The following is a 17,302-nucleotide window of genomic DNA, read 5'->3' as shown; positions in this document are numbered from 1 at the left end:
TGCGATGACCGAAGGTCTAAAGGTGTCTTCTCAGTATGCGTCTTAGATTAGGATACTTTTAGAATTTCAAAGTATGCGATGCATGTATGTGTGGTGTATGAGCCGGTCTTGTCCTGATAACTTGATCGTCTGTCTAATAAGGCAACGTTGGATTTTTATCTCTGTGTGTGTGTGTTAGTGTCTGTAGCAACTTGAATGCTAACCTCAGTGGGAGAGAGCGTAGTGTAGAAGGCGACGTTGGTGAATGTGTAGACGACCGTGACGAGCGTGCAGGAGATAGCAATGGCTCGAGGCAAGTTACGAACTGGATCCTTCAACTCTTCGATGATAAAGTTCAAGTAGTTCCTGTTACAATTAAAAAAGCAAAATTTAATTTCTATTTAGACACATTTAGTAGAACGTTCATTAGGAATACCGTATAATTTGTAACTGAAAGAATTATTGGAATTTAATGAAGAGGATTTATATATAAGAGACAGTACAAAATCATACCATCCGTTGTACGCAAAGAGGCCGGAGTAAAAAGACAGCGCTATTGAAGTTACGTCGCTCGTTGTGCCTTCGAACGTAAAATGTTCCACTTTCCCTGAAAAAAAAAAACATTTTTGATTAAATTCACTGGTATAAAGTATGAGTGTGGCATTGTGCTTAGATTTCGCGTTTACGTTCTAGAGCTCTGCAAATTTATCAGCAAAAATGGTAAGGGTTCAGCAATGCACGTTATAAGAATAATAATTAAAAAGATAAAATATCACGAATGTTTATCTGGTAAAGCAAAATCCAAAGAATGTTCATAGTCCAAAGAATAACGTCGAATGAAATTTCCTCAAACAACCTTTATAGAAAACCTACATTTAGAACGAAAGGATTTAAATCGAAGAGACATAATATTCTAATATTCTTGTAATACCTTTATTTATTTTTTAATCAGCAAATGTACACAACATCAATACGTCACAAAAATACTGCACATATAGACTTCTTTTTAGTCTTATTCAACGACGTTGCAACATTGCGTGTTCTTGCAGGCTTCCTCATGATGTTTTCCTTCACAGCCATTCACGACATCAATTACAAACGCAAATTAAGTACATGAAAATTTTATTGTGCTTATTTGTGATTAAGTTCTTAAATGACTTGATCTAATCAGACAATTACACTTTTTTATGGTATTGGTTGGCGGACTAGCATATGGGCCACCTGATGGTAAGTGATCACCATCGCCCATAGACATAGCGCTGAAAAAAATATTAACCATTTCTTACATCGCCATGCGCCACCAACCTTGGGAACTAAGATGTTATGTCTCTTGTGCCTGTAGTTACACTAGCTCACTCACCCTTCAAACCGGAACACAACAATACTGAGTATTGTTGTTTGGCGGTAGAATATCTGTTGAATGGCTGGTACCTACTCAGATGGGCTTGCACAAAGCCCTACCACCAAGTTATCTTAATTTAAGTTAAGTTAATTTAATTTTAATAATATTCAGGTATTTAGATTTAAATGAAACGAAGAAGAAATAATATTATATTGAAGTGAACGCGGACGATGACAGACGCTTTGCCTTTTCACATGAAAATTAAATAATGTAACCGGAGCGCACCGGATTGTAGCAATCTTCTAATAAGCTCGTCTGTCCGTTCGTCCGCCAACGCCTTCCGAGAGATAAGGAAATACAAATTGATATTAAAGACAATTTAGATGTTTCGAGACATCGATTTTAAATTACGAATCGACAAATTTACCACCAACACTGTCAGACGTTGGTGGTAAACTCTAAGTTATCGTATAGCTAGTAAGTATATAGCTTTCCTAAATATACTATCTATCATTTAATTTAATCATGAGTTACGTTAAGGTGGAATCATTTTCGTGTTTCATTTTGCATCTTTGACTCAAATTGACACGTCTAAACACAAAGTGTAACAAGTGCCGAATGAATTCATTAGTGAATTGATCCAACGACGTTGGATCGGTTCATTCGGCTTTCATTCCCACTCCGAATGAACGAAAAATGAACAGTCTGAACACAGAGTGAACGTTTACTCGGATTTGGCCATTTTGTCTCGAACGCATTTTTCTTGATCTTTTTTTTTAGCTCATTGATCAAATGATCACAAATTAAACTTATTCCAAGAGACACGACTTCATTCGACGCCATATTCAAAGAAACTACGGATGAATGTTCTTTTTACGTCATTCCAGCTAAGCCGTGTGAACATGGAATGAAAGAAAAATGAATCATTCACTCAAAAGAACACAATAAATAAATTGATTTTTATTTGATTTGATTTGAGGCGAGGGAAATTGTAAAATAATTCACTCTCACAACGGTATTTACTATTTTAAGGATATATCCATATAGATCGCGTACTTTATAGTTTTGGCCATATAAATACTAAGTTATATTGTCAAATATTTCGTTAAGTCATGAAATAGGCATATTTGTAACAAACATGACTATTTAGAGGCTTCTAAAAATAATATTTTATCAGGCCACAATTTCCTTCGTTAACTTCATGGACCTATATAATTATGAATTATGCGAAGAGGAGTAAGCTTAGTCGACGATTTCGCTTAACTATGATTAAAAAACCGGCCAAGTGCGAATCGGACGCGCACGAGAGAAGGGGTTCCGTACCATTCATAAAAACGGCAAAATAATCATGTCTGTTGTATGTATCCTAAATAAATATTTATTTTATTCTGGTTTACATCATCTGTAAAAAATCAAAAGTCTAACTATCACAGTTTCATTTGTGAACCTGCCTCCTTGAAGTCAGTTAAAAACGATATATATTTTTAATTGCACTAGACACACTGTAGCAATCTACAGTGTGTCTAGTGCATTTTTTTACTTGACGTTGACGTTTACTGCGATGCGCATGGGAACAAAACAGTGCCATCTCTTGACAGAAATGGGAATGACAATTTGTGAGAATTATTTTTTTACTTCGCCGTTAACGGGCATCGAACATCAACAAGAATTCAAAAGTGACAGCGTTAGCTTACTTAGTGTAGTTACACTGGCTCACGCACCGTTCAAACCGGAACACAACAACACTGGGTACTGCTGTTTGGCGGTAGAATATCTGATGAGTGGGTTGTACCTACCCAGACGGGCTTGCACACACAGTCACATCGTAACTGGTTCGTCGGTCGATAGCGTGGGCGTCCCTGTCTGTGATACTATCACCATCGCAACTATTATCGTTATTCCGCTTATAAATAAATTATCAAATAAAAATAAATATAGTCTTTATTAAATTTCTCTCAAAAAATTAGCTCAAATGTGTTTAAATTATGTATATTAAAACTGCTTTTGTCTAGTCTATATATCTATACTAATATTAGAAAGAGGAAAGGGGATAATCTCCAGAACTGGTGACCCAAGTCTAAAAATCTTTTAATGCTGGCAAGCTACATTATTCCTGAGTGCTATCCCGTGTACCTACTACATAAAAAAAACTTTGACAGAAAGAGGGAGAATACATTTTTTTTTTAATTTTAAATATTCGAATTCATTCGTCGGTATTTATAATTAATAAATACCGACGAATTAATCAAAAACCAAAGCATCCGATTCCAATGTATAGTATTTTAAAACGAAACAACTTTATTTGAAGCTATTTTTATCTCGTCCCTCTTTATTGTGTGTATGTTAAGCCAATTCAATATTCCTGCCCGGCGTGTGGAGAGTCATTTATGTAGTAAATAGATTTATCCCGAGCCATTGATGGCGAGCGCGTGCAGCTGACATCGAGTTAACGAAGTTTTTTCTTTCTTACTCCATTAACATTTGATCATACAGCTGTTTTAGATATGGGCGTGTCATGTTCTTTTATATCATTAATTCCATACTATTTTTTTTTACAATAGCTCCCCTTTCAACTAGGAAATCGTTTAGGCTTAAAATATTTCAGAAAGAAATGAATATTTGTCCTTTATTCTTCCTTAAACATTAATCCAAATGTGACATAATTCGGTTAGTTGTGCTGGGTGTGTACGCGAAGATTCCTGGCCAAAAAAAACTAACTTCTCATTCAGTGTGAGCGTTTTGACGTCCTTTAAGTCTACCCATGTGTGACGGGAACGATTAGTCCTAAATAATGTTTTTAAGTAACAGAGAGGTTAAAAAGAAGGGTTACGTGGAAATTAGCGATGATTTAAATTATTCTACATTACAAAAGATACAAAAAAATATCTTACCTCTGCAAAGTTGGTAGATACCAGCCGCGATAATGATGAATAGAGCCAGTAGTTTGGCGTAAGTGAACCAGTCCTGTACCCGGGTAGCTGCCTTCACCGACCAGCAGTTCACGAATGTTAGCAGAACTGTGGGTAATAAAAATAATTTAGTCACAATATTCACAATTATCTACTGACCTAAAATCTATGAAAATCAATAAGACGTAAGATTTAACCGTAGAACCATTCGTGTAAATAGTAACCACTGAACTTCCCTTAAAATACTAAATGTTGTTACTATCACACTGACACTTTTAATTATAAATGTTTTTTATGAGGGATTATTTAAAAAATGCCGTCTTCTTCTTTCAGACAGTGAAAGAGAGAGAAAAAGCTCTTTTCAACAACACACCCGCTATGTAATATTTATAAGAAACGAGAGAAAACGGTCGCCGTCTCCAGGCGATAACAGAAGGATTTATCTTTACGTTATGATTTATATCAGTTCACTCCACTATAAGCCGCGTAAAAGAACTACGTTCCAAAAAGGTCCTAAGTCTCTAACCTTGATTATGTATTAATAACTCTACAATACTATATTTATTCGTAGTAATCATAGACACTAAAAGCCATTAGACATACTGGGAAATATAGGGATACTCCCAAAGTCAATTATTACGTATTAAGCAATTGGACATATTCATTTATAAAAAATAAAAGGTAGATCAGTTTGAAGAAAAATATCAATAATAAAACAATAATTTCCCGTTATAGAACTTTATCTCATCGCTCGTCGATCTCGTCGATCGTCTTATTTAGTTAAAAAGGTTTAGTAACTTACGAATGCAACAAGCAGCCAATAGTCGTGTAGCGTCTTCTGGCGGATCACACTCGGGGAATATCGGTTTCAGCACGTACACACTGAATGTCAATGCAACGATTGCCTGTTGGGTAGAAATAAGTTAATAATAGTTCCATTCTGACTTCCAACCTTATACATATGTACAGTCACAACAGAGTACATAAGTCGAATAAATTATCGAATTCTTATTTTGTTTTGTATATTTATAATAACTACTTTTCGTACTTTTTAATATTTAGTGTGGCTATATTTTATATGTCACTTTGGTGGTGGGGTTTTGTGCAAGGTCATTTGGGTACCACCCACTCATCAGATATTCTACCGTTGAACTGCAATACTTAGTAATGTTATGTTTCGGGTTTGAAGGGTGATTGAGCCAGTGTAGCGTCTACGGGCACAAGGGACATAACATATTAGTTCCCAAGGCTAGTCACGCATTGGTAAACTATGGAATGTTTAATATTTCTTACAAAGGTACCAAAATCTATTCGCTCAACTGCTATATATATTATAAAAATAACAATAAAATAAAATAGTAGTTCTAATACATCCCAATAACAGAAGGAGAAAAGATAAACAAAGTTTAGATAACTTTGTCTATGCGATATACAAATAGCTTTTCTATGTTACGCACTCGGAATCGGTTCTTGATTAAAATATATATACAATAAATACATCACTATTTCCCTCAACTATTTCTATCCACTTTATTTAACTTCCGAAATTCCTATAGCAAGTCCGTCGACAAACAAAACGTCGGTATTTATGAATACCACAGATTATTTTAAATCTTGACCAATGTCCAATGAAATCTAATTTGTGTTGTTCGTTTGTCTTTAATCCTTTTGATACAAGACAGACTATACGTTTTACTTTATTAAACTATAGAAAAAGTGTGTGAACCGACGTTCAATTCTTAACAACCAATTTATATCCACTCTCCCAACGAATATATATTAAGATATAATATCACACAATATAATTCAAATTGTCCCACATCGGGCGCCAATAATAATCTCGTTTAAGAATAAATGTAAGCGAAGAATCAATATGGCAAAGAGAACTGATGAATGGTGATAGAAAATAGATGTCTATTTTCTTAGCTCTATACGCCTCATATGCCTTTATTACTCAAGTAAATACATGCATTGCAACAAATTGCGCGTTAAGCGTCTTTATTGGAAACAGTTCTATACATATTTATCTTTAGAAATTGTGTTACGTAAAACTACTAGAACTCATTTTGTTTTATTAATATATTCATGGCTTTGACCTTTGATTTGATTTATATAAATAAATATATTTGAAGGGTTATATAATTAGTGAGATAACCTATACGTTGTATTAATATGACGCCATATTGATTAGTTTTGTGTGAAAATAGGTCAGGCTAAGATTACCTAAGCGCATTATACACTTGATTGACAACGAATACTTTTGTTCATACTACCTTCATACTAAGTGTTTAAAATTAATCTACTTGCTTATAAATCTTGGTATATTTTTGCTATTTTCTACTAGGCTCAGACCTTTGTTTAAATACCAGCCAATAACAAGCTTTTCTGCCTCAAAACAATGCCTTTGTGTTGATGACGTCTTTAACTACGAGCATACAAAATTGCTGCGGGACATTAAACTCCAGAGAGCTTTTACTAGTAATTTTCAATTATGAATTACCTCCTTGCTTTATGTGTGACTTAGAAGGTTCATTCTTCGATTTATTTTCAATTAATTAAATTATTCGCCTTTCTTCTAATATATGTAAATATTAAAGGTCTTTTTTCTTAATAGAACTTATCTTTCTTTTTATACTGACAAATAGAAATAGAAAACCCCAAAATCAGTCAATCAGTTAATAGAACAAAGATGGTAGTTAATTCATTTATTAGTTCGGTTGATTGGTATAGCATAGGTGAATAGTGTCATTGTGGGCCACTCGAGTATAAATAATAATAAAATAAAGAAAACAACAAAAATATATATCATAATTCAGATCTTTCATTAAAAAATTCCTAAATTACTTGAGGTTTTGGCTGAAAACATTGGATCACAGCCAATGATAAATTCACAACGGTTGCAGAGCTTGGCTGATTTGATTATGCTTTAAAACTAGAGAGTTGGTATTAGCTATTGTGGCAGCCATTTTATATTTAAAACTATTGAATTCTTAGTCTCGTTTAGTAACTATTTACATTATAAACTGATAATTATTACATCCTCCCGGCATAGATACTCTAACATAGACCTCTGACGTTCTGTCCTATATATATAAGAGACAAAGAGATTTAGACATAGACAATTTTCCTACTTTTTACTAATACGTAATATTCTTAACAATTATTATTGTGAGTGACAATAATGCCATAAGGAGCGATCAGGACTGCGTCGATTACTATGGTATATCTGGATTGTCAAATTGCAAACAGCTGTTGGAATTTGTAAAAAAAAGCGATATAACTCAAAAACTCAGCGACAAAGAACTCTAAAATTAACTGGGTAAAATAGATATTCATTAAACTGATCCTTATCGGTATAAAGAAATAAATGTTCACCAAGATGACGCAACATTCTACACTAGCTAGTAATACAGGCCAAACTTTTGGGGGTTAAAAGGCATTGATTTACCTGGCCTCGATATCAAACGTGACTGTTGTGTGCTATCGAAAATATTTGATGGTGGGCGAGATATTTGTTTAGGTTAGTATGCTATCCTTGGGCGTAACAACTATTGAGGTTACTTCAAGAGGTTCGTTATTTCATGGTCCCAATTTACTATCAAGGATGTACTTTCCTCGTTCAACATTTTGCTTATTATAAAATAATCGTTTGTTCTCGGTGGTATTTAAGTGCATTGAGAAATATGAAAAAAAAAAATGAATATAATAATTTTAATTTCTCTATCAGACGTTAAATACGCGGATAGCCCATTTTATAATGACAATATTAAAAGGATTCTTAGCTGTTTAAAACAAAAATTCTTTATAGAAGTACTAAACATATCATTATTGATTATTATTCTCCCTCTACCTACCTCTACCTCTGCTATCTTTATGGTTAATAAGGAAAAACAACCTTTTAACTAACTTCAATAATGGAGAAATGATTTTATAACGAAATTATATTTTACATTATTAGGAATATAACAATACTTAGATTTAATGACAGTTATATTTGACAGAACTGTGCCGGAGGACTCTAGAATCATAGTGTATGAATGTAGTAAAGTTTGTAGTTTAAAAACTAAAAAAGAATAACTTTATTTGAATAATACAAACGTATGTAACAAGCAAAAAGTAAATTTTCTCTCTTATACTAATCAAGAATTTAAATGGTTCATGTACAAATATTCATGTACAGTCAGGGTAAGAAAAGGATCGTCACCTTAAGATCTATTTTCGTGTGCTCAGTATGAGCGATAACCTGCTTTACCGATTGAGTATGACATATTGCGTCGCAATGTCATAATAAGTCCCATCTAGGAAAGAGAATAATAGCTTTTAAAAGCTATTGATTCCCGATTAAATAAACGGAATTTCCAAAACATAATGCAGATTTGGTTTCATGAAAGTTGGCATCGAGACTTGATTAATTACAATTCTACAAAACACATAAAGATTCATTCTGCATACAAAAAAAATACAAAAAGCTTTATTTATAGTAACCGTAGAAATTAAACAATAATATACTTAATGTTACACACGATAAGGTTTAGAATGTTTTTAGCGGCGTGCACTCAAGTTGAGCGTTAAGTTGGCTTGCTCTCGCCACTTTTGAATGAGGTACGTGAAGTACTAGCTAGCGTTAATGGCTTAGAAAGAGTGAAAATTCTAAAGCGAATGAAAATGGACAGGCGTACGTCTCGCCACCAGAAGCGCTCTGTAAGAACTCACTTCGTGAAACGATATTTTTATCTTTGACGATTCATAAATTTAAATCGTTTCTTAAAACGTTAATAAATAAGGCATATTATTTAACACAAGATTATATAGGTAATACAAAAGCGTGGAGCTAATACTTGTTACTTTACAGGCAGGATATATTATATAAATGACATGGCCAATTTCTGCCTAGTACTAACTAGTCACTTACTAACAATTTTAAACGCCCTTTTAAATACCCCAATAACTCTGGCTTAACTACCATTTCTTTTCCACATAGCGGGAACTTTCAGGAAGGTATCCCTAGAGTGGGGAGATAAACCGGCTTATGTCTATATCCACTAAAACCATAGATTAACCTGTCGTAAGCTTAAGAATTCCCCAAAAAAAGTGTAATAACTTATTTATGATTTACTGCTGGACAAAAACCCCTCATTTTAGAGGTTTGGAGAGTAGTCCACCAAGCTCCTTCATTAGCTAATTCTTTTATTTATTTCTTCTTTGCAAATTACTCTACGATTTTTTCCTATACCATCGAATAAAATTGAAAATGCTCGAATATTAACTGTAACGATACAGGTAAATGCTTCCGACCAGGGTTGCCAGGTCGCCGAACCTAATAGCAGGACAGACCAGTTAGTTTGGCCGGACATTTGGGTAAAAAGGGCGGACGGCGGACACCCTACATTATTGAAGAATTTGTGTGTCAATATTAAAAGATGCGATAAAGAAATTGAATGAAAAATCAAGCTTTTCTGATTATTGCTAATCTGATATTTACCACGAATCTTGTTAATTTCTAATGTAATATATTTAGAATCGAATGTATCTCGTTTGCAAAATAAGTAAATAAAATGTAAACAGCCTAATAAAAGCGGGCATCGTTTGTTTTGACCGGATACGCAATCAAAAAGCCTAACTATGTCCGGCTTTATCCGGACGCCTGGCAATGCTACTTCCGACGAAGGACCACCCTAACAATATAGTTCGTAGTAACGACGATTTTTTTAGAAATCACATTTGTATTCGAATTGACAATTAGAAAATGTCGTCGACAAAGGATTATTTTCAAGCGAAGAGGCTCTTCGACATTGATTTTGACTTTCGACTAATTTGATTTGATTTGAAAGGCAGACGATTGATTTGGACGAAAGCTAATTTTGGATTCCCTTTGACAATTGTCGAATGCATTTTGTAGTTCTCTAGGTTTGAATTGAATCATCGATCTGGTAGCTAGACGGCGATGTAAGAGACGCTAGATATTTCTTACCAATGACATTGGCAACGGATGGTCCATTTGCCAGTCTGCCCAGCTATTTTCAATAAAAAACCAACCCACTAGCATTGGAGTATCATCGTGCTCCATACCTTCTCGAGAACTATAGCATACTCTCGTATGCCATAGCCCAGCAGCACGATAGTAGGGTGTAACTTTAATTTTTGTTTTATAAAATATAAATAAAATACTTTTAATTTCATTATTATGAATGTGATTGGAGCTTGGACTTGAACGGTGATAAGATTGTTTGAGGTTATAGGAGCGCAAGGACAATACAATATTGCTAATTCATTAAAATTCTTGATTTTAATATACGTCTTTCACTTGGTGTTAGGGCTTTGTGCAAACCCTTCTGGGTAGGTACCACCGAGTGGGTGGTTCATCAGATATTCTACCGCCGAACAGCAGTACTCAGTATTGTTGTGCTCCGATTTGAAGAGTGAGTAAGCCAGTTTAACTACTACACAAGGGATATAACATCTTAGTTCCCAAGGTTGGTGGCGCATTTGTGATGTAAGGAATGGTTAATATTTCTTACAGCGCTATTGTCTATGGGCGGTGGTGACCACTTACCATCAGGTGGCCCAATTGCTCGTCCGCCTAAATAAAAAAGATCAGAATTTTTTATTTATTTGTGTTGTAAGAAATTAGGAAAAATCATCATCTAATTCGTTACACGATGGTAACGTTAAAACCGAGGTAGTGTTAGAAAACTCACACACACAAACATGAGAATAAAGAATATTCCTTTTTTGAATTTGGTTGAAAAGGCAATGAGCTAGGGAGAATGGGGATTATTAGATCTCTTCACTTAAGATGACGCCCTTCAACGTTAAGATATCAATATCGTGTATTAGTAATTCGCAAGTGACGTTTGTCCCTTAGTGTGCGTGAGATGACTAAGTATATAAACAGAAAAAAAAACAAAAATTAGATTAAATTTTTAATTTAATTATATTTAAAAATATTTAATTAAATTAGGTCTCTACGTTGCGCGCCCTCGTGATTGAATAGATCTGGCATTGTGAACTTAATTAGTTTCTTATTTTAAATGTAGAACTAATTTTAGTCACTCAGTTCTTGATATTATAAAATTGAATACATAAACATGAAGTCTAAGGTCTTAAAACACTTTCAAATAGTGTTTTATGTATTGAGCCAACTACCCAAGACACAGTATAGTTCACAATTGTGTGCGCAAATACTGTTGCAGTACATATTCTCTAAATCCCATAATCCAATGGGACGGCAAAACCGATACGCCCTGAACGAATTCAGGCGTAGGACTAACGGCTTTACGAGATCCCTGTGACTTCGCACTTTCAACTTCTAGACTGTTGTTGAATTTTTCGATAGAAAAACACAATAACTTTTTATCGGCCCGACTTAGGGCTTGAGCCCAGGATCAATAGCTTTATATCTAGCCCCTAGATCAACGAGGCAATCAGTCATGTACTATGACTATACTAAATTGTATCGTTACCAACACGGTTGAGCGAAACTGGCTTATATTTCAATCACTTCGACCCACAGATACAAAAAAGTAAAGTCAAATAAGAATTTCTGAAGGTACCTGAGAACATGGCCGGACGATCATGCACTCGATCCACAGTCGGATGAAGGCAGCGAAGGGGCCAAACGTCTGCATGATGTATGCGTAGTCGGCGCCGCTGAGACGAATCATCGTACCCAATTCAGCGTAGCAATAAGCGCCTACCTGTGAAAACGGAATAATAATTAAAATTTGTTTACGTCATTAAATAAACAGTTAATTAATTTATAATTATGCAAAGATTCGAATACCATCCGAACGGTACTAGGTATTAAGAATGAAAAGAATGTTCAATATTCTGATCACATATGTTAAAATTTTGATTGTAAAACCTGAAATAAAAAACACACGATCACATCAAAATTATAGGAAGTTCCCCAAAGATATGAACTAGACGTGTGTAGAGTTTTGTTTACTTAAAATGTAATATATGTATATATCTTTTTCTGATTCACATCAGTAAATCAAATTTACAATATGTCAGTACGATCGTATTTGAATTAAGAATATTAAGAGAAACTTAGTAACATACATATTTTGTTAATGCACGCCGATAATTTTCCGTGGAAGAGCGCGCTTTAGTTTGTAAACAGGTCATAGTTTTAGTTTGTAACAGTCCTTTTCTAGAGTTTACAAAATCTAAAATCGACATAAAAATCTTTAATGGTCAATGCAAATAACTAATAAAATTATTTATCCAAATCTGTCCATAAATGATGAAGTGCTGAGGCAACAAAAATTAATTGTTGTCACCATTTTTTTTAAATCGCCTAAATAGTCCCTGTGCAGTTACTAACAATTAATTCAATTAATTCCAGCAATTTGATTTGGAGTGAGTTAAAAATTGACCATAATTTTATTATCATAATACGTTAACGATAGCGTTCAACAATAATATACATCACATGACTGATATTTTATTTATTCATAAGTATATACTTGTTATATAAGTAGTGATAAACTTTGTCATGTATAAGTTTTAGTTGCTCGGCCTTTAATATAAAAACATTATATAATAAGTATTATTATTAAATATAAACAATTACGAGTATCTTTCCGGTTCTCATTGGAGGCGTTTTGATTGCTCAACCTATCATTACAAAATTTTGCACGTTGATTTAAAACATAGGGTACCTAACCTGTCCCTTTTGGTCTAATTTTTATATTCATGGTGGTAGGGCTTTGTGTATGCCCGTCTGGGTAGTTACCACTGACTCATCAAATATTATACCGCCCAAACAGCATTACATTACATTTCAGTTTCAATAGTGAGTGAGCCACAGGCACAAGAGACCTAACATCTTAGTTCCCAAGGTTGATGGCGCATTGGCGATGTAAGGAATGGTTAATATGTTTACAGCGCCTTTGTCAGGTGGCCCATATGCTCGTCCGCCAACCTATACCATAAAAAATCTAATTTATCTAAAGGATCAAATTTATAAATAGTATGTTTGATCGTTTTGTTAAAAATCCTTTATTCTAACATTACCCCTTCAAAGAGTAAAAAAGTGCGTCCTTGAGTTTCAAGCTTGAATCAATAGTTTAACCGTGAAAACGTAACAAACATTCAAATTGATTCATTATTAATAACAATTGTAATATTTCATCCCGCGTTCTTATCATTCGACCGATAAAACTATTTGTGTTTGTGTTTTATTATTTACCGATAATTTGAATACATTATAACGAGATAGATGTGTCCCATTCACGTGATTTGAGAAATATAAGTACTTATTTTCGCTTATTTTGCTAGTTTTTTGTTGATTGTTCTACAATTGTTAGCTGGCGAGCGAATCTGATGATGTGAAATGTTCACCTTCTTCTTGGTGATGTAAGAGGTTCCATCTACTCGCTTCTGGCTTACTATAAAAAGCTGCCGGCATCCCTTGACGGTAACATATATTTCTATTAATTCATTTATCGTTTTTAAAGTTTCCATTTCGTATCTTTAATCTGTTAATATTGTACATGGTGCAACAAAATTTACAAATTATCTTTGTTAAATTTTCTAAGGTGGTCCGTCGACCTGGTGAAGGTCGCGGGAAGCCGCTGGTCGTTGTGGCGATCTTTGGGGGAGGCCTATGTCCAGTAGTGGACGTCCTTCGACTGAGAGAAAGAGAGAGAGAGAGTGAGAGAGAGAGAGTGAGAGAGAGAGAGATAGAGTGAGAGAGAGAGTGATAGAGTGAGAGAGAGAGAGAAAAATTTCCTGTTATTTACAATTAAATGATAATTCTAATGAGCTTTATAACAATTTTTTTAAATTAATTAAAACAGAATTTAATGCCATATTTACTTCCAAGACAGTCTATTCTAGGAATTTTCTTAAATTTAATGATTGGGCGACTGTCGGAATTCACAAGAGTAGGCAGAGGTTGTATGAACTTTATAGTGAAAGATCATACAATCGGTCTTTTTCATTTATCAGTTATGTTAGTGCCTACTCTAAACTATTCAAACGTGTATGTCATACAGCTAAATCATTGCATATAAAAAAAAAAAATTATTGAGGCACCTGATAAAATTAAAATGACATGGAAAATTATTAATTGTGAAACTGGAAGAGTCAAAAATAACATCTCCGACTTTAGCTTATCTATTGACAACAATTTATTTTCCTCAGATCGGGATGTTGCAACTGTTTTTGCTGACATTCCATTTTCGACAACTAACTCATTAAATTCCTCTCCTACCGTTGCTGAATCATTATTAAAAAACCATGTGGAAGAATGTAATATTAGCTTTAAATTTAATACAGTAAGTGTAAGTGATGTAATAAGTTCCTTCAGATCACTAGATATTAAGAAAACGGCCGATCTGTGGGGGATCTCAAGGTAGTCAAATCAATAATTGATGTAATCGCACCCTACCTTGTCACTATATTTAATAAATGTGTCCTTAGTGGCGTGTTTCCTGACCTCATGAAACATAGTAGAGTATTACCAATATTTAAATTAGGTAGTACATCAGACCCCAACAACTATAGGCCCATCTCTGTACTACCAACTCTTAGCAAGATCTTTGAAAAGTTATTACTAAATCAAATGCTAGTACATTTTAACAATAACAAGTTACTACACAAGAAACAATTTGGATTTACAAGGGATCGCTCGACAACTGACGCTGGTGTTGAGCTCGTTAAAAATATTTACAGGGCCTGGGAGGAGTCACAGGATGCCTTAGGGATATTTTGTGATTTATCTAAGGCCTTTTATTGTGTGCAACACGAAACTTTGGTCAGGAAGCTACGTCATTATGGAATTAGGGACACTGCACTCAGTCTTCTGATTTCGTATCTGAGCAATCGCATTCAGAGGGTTGATGTAAATGGAAAGAGATCTCCCGGGTCTCCAGTTACTGTGGGGGTCCCTCAAGGATCAATTCTTGGACCATTTCTCTTCCTTGTTTATATAAATGACCTGCCACATCTCCTAGGTGATAAACTCGAGATAGTATTGTTTGCTGATGATACTTCTTTAATTTTTAAAATAAAAAGACGTCTTTCGATATATGACGATGTGAACAATACTCTCTCTGAAATAGTAAATTGGTTTAGTGTTAATAATTTAATGTTAAATAGTAAAAAGACTAAATGTATTAAATTCACTACTCCCAATGTAAGATGTGTCAAAACGAGTGTAGGTTTAAACGGGGAAGCATTAGATGTTTTAGAATCAACAGAGTTCCTTGGTATGACAATAGACTCTAAGCTCCAATGGGGCCCCCATATAAATAAATTGGCGAATAGACTTAGCTCTGCAGCCTATGCGGTAAAAAAAATTAGACTTTTGACTGATGTGGATACGGCACGCCTTGTGTACTTCAGTTATTTCCATAGTATAATGTCGTATGGCATCCTACTCTGGGGTAATGCAGCTGACATTAATACTATTTTTGTACTGCAGAAGAGGGCTATTCGTGCAATTTATAACCTGGTCCCAAAAGATTCGTTAAGAGGTAAATTTAAAGAAATTAAAATAATGACTGTCGCTTCTCAATTTGTTTTTGATAATGTTACGTATGTACGCAAAAACATAAATGATTTTCCCAGAAATTGTGACGTACATTCTATTAACACTAGGAACAAGAATAAACTTGTTACTCCAAGTACCCGATTACACAGGGTTAGTAACTCTTTTTTGGGGCAATGTATACGTTTTTACAACAGGATCCCAGAAAACGTTCAAAATTATTCAATTATAAAATTCAAAAGAGTCGTTAAAGAGCGTTTGTGTGCTAAAGGATATTACAACACTAATGACTTTTTAGTTGACTGCACACCTTGGGAATGAAATGATCGCCTCCAGGCTGTTTCAAACAACTAAAATATACTTATCATTGTACCTACATGGAAAATGGTTAAAAAAAATAAAAAAAATATATCCCGCTGAGTTTCTTTCGCCGGTTCTTCTCAGGTCCGAGGTGCTAAATTCCGAACCGGTGGTAGATTTTTGACAATCAATAAGCAAGTGCAAACACTTCTATATTGAATAAAGATTTTTGACTTTGACTTTGACTTTGACATTATACTGGCTCACCATAGACAGTGTTTCTGTGAAGTAATTGATAAATCGAATGTAACTTTTACATTAATAATCATTTAAGTACATTAGTAAAATATAAACGGTAAAATTGTCGTCTGATTGTATCACCATTTCCATTATCGATACAGAACATCGTGTATATTGTAATCACCATTTCCATTATCGATACAGAACATCGTGTATATTGTAATAGTTCTTAATCTGGTAATCACATTTTATATATTATACATTTCCATTGAACCGACCGCTAAATCAAACTCTGTACTGCTCGGAGGAGTGAGTCAGTGTAATTGCAGGATACAAGATCTCAGATGACCAAGTAGACGACACAGGCTTAAGGATTGGATCATGTCTGTGGGTGACAGTGGCTTACTAAAGAAATGTAGAATAAAACTGTAGAATCACTAGGCAAAATATATACTATTCAATCGAGAAAATTAAATACTAATTAATATTATAAATGCAAAATTGAGTTCGTTTGATGCTCTTTCACCTCTTAACTACTCGTTCGATGATCGCGAATTAAATAATATAAGCTTAATATTTTAATATAAACTGTTTATTATATTTGATAATTATATATATCCACAATAGAAACTATAGTGCCCAACAAAGCTCAGACAATGAAGGGCGGTAGAAGCTGGCTATCTCTACAGCCACCGTAATCAATGAATCAAAACATACTTTATCAAGTAGGCTCATATAACTACTTCTAACGAACATGTCACAATATTAATTTAAATATAAAACAACTATCGGTTCTGAATGAAAATTTTATAAGAAGAACCGGCAAAAAACTCAGTAGTTACTTTTTTCCACCAATTAAAAAAAATAAAGGTCATATCAAAAACACATAGATAAATAAAGCATATTACTTTCTACAATGTCTTATTAAAGTTAAAAACGTGGATTTAGTATTTATTGATTTCTGGGCAGTATACAAAAATTAAATTGTAAGTACTTTACTGACATACTCTGTAATTAAAATGGTGGACAAAA

General features: G+C 34.1%; 1 protein-coding gene across 1 annotated transcript in view; it reads right to left on the bottom strand.

The window, feature by feature from the left end:
• LOC125073242 (large neutral amino acids transporter small subunit 1) overlaps positions 1-17,302 on the bottom strand; it is a 42,764-nt gene that overhangs the window by 4,738 nt on the left and 20,724 nt on the right. The window contains exons 3-7 of the mRNA XM_047684005.1: positions 11,784-11,927; positions 5,033-5,135; positions 4,213-4,338; positions 493-586; positions 204-345 (exon numbers count right to left, since the gene is read on the bottom strand). Of these exons, the coding sequence (XP_047539961.1) occupies positions 204-345; positions 493-586; positions 4,213-4,338; positions 5,033-5,135; positions 11,784-11,927 (609 nt within the window). The remainder of the gene's footprint in view (positions 1-203; positions 346-492; positions 587-4,212; positions 4,339-5,032; positions 5,136-11,783; positions 11,928-17,302) is intronic.

Source organism: Vanessa atalanta, chromosome 23 (assembly GCF_905147765.1).
Source record: "Vanessa atalanta chromosome 23, ilVanAtal1.2, whole genome shotgun sequence".
Taxonomy (NCBI): Eukaryota; Metazoa; Arthropoda; class Insecta; order Lepidoptera; family Nymphalidae; genus Vanessa; species Vanessa atalanta.
Note: the sequence above shows the minus strand (reverse complement) of the source record. Positions and strands in the feature narration are given on the sequence as shown.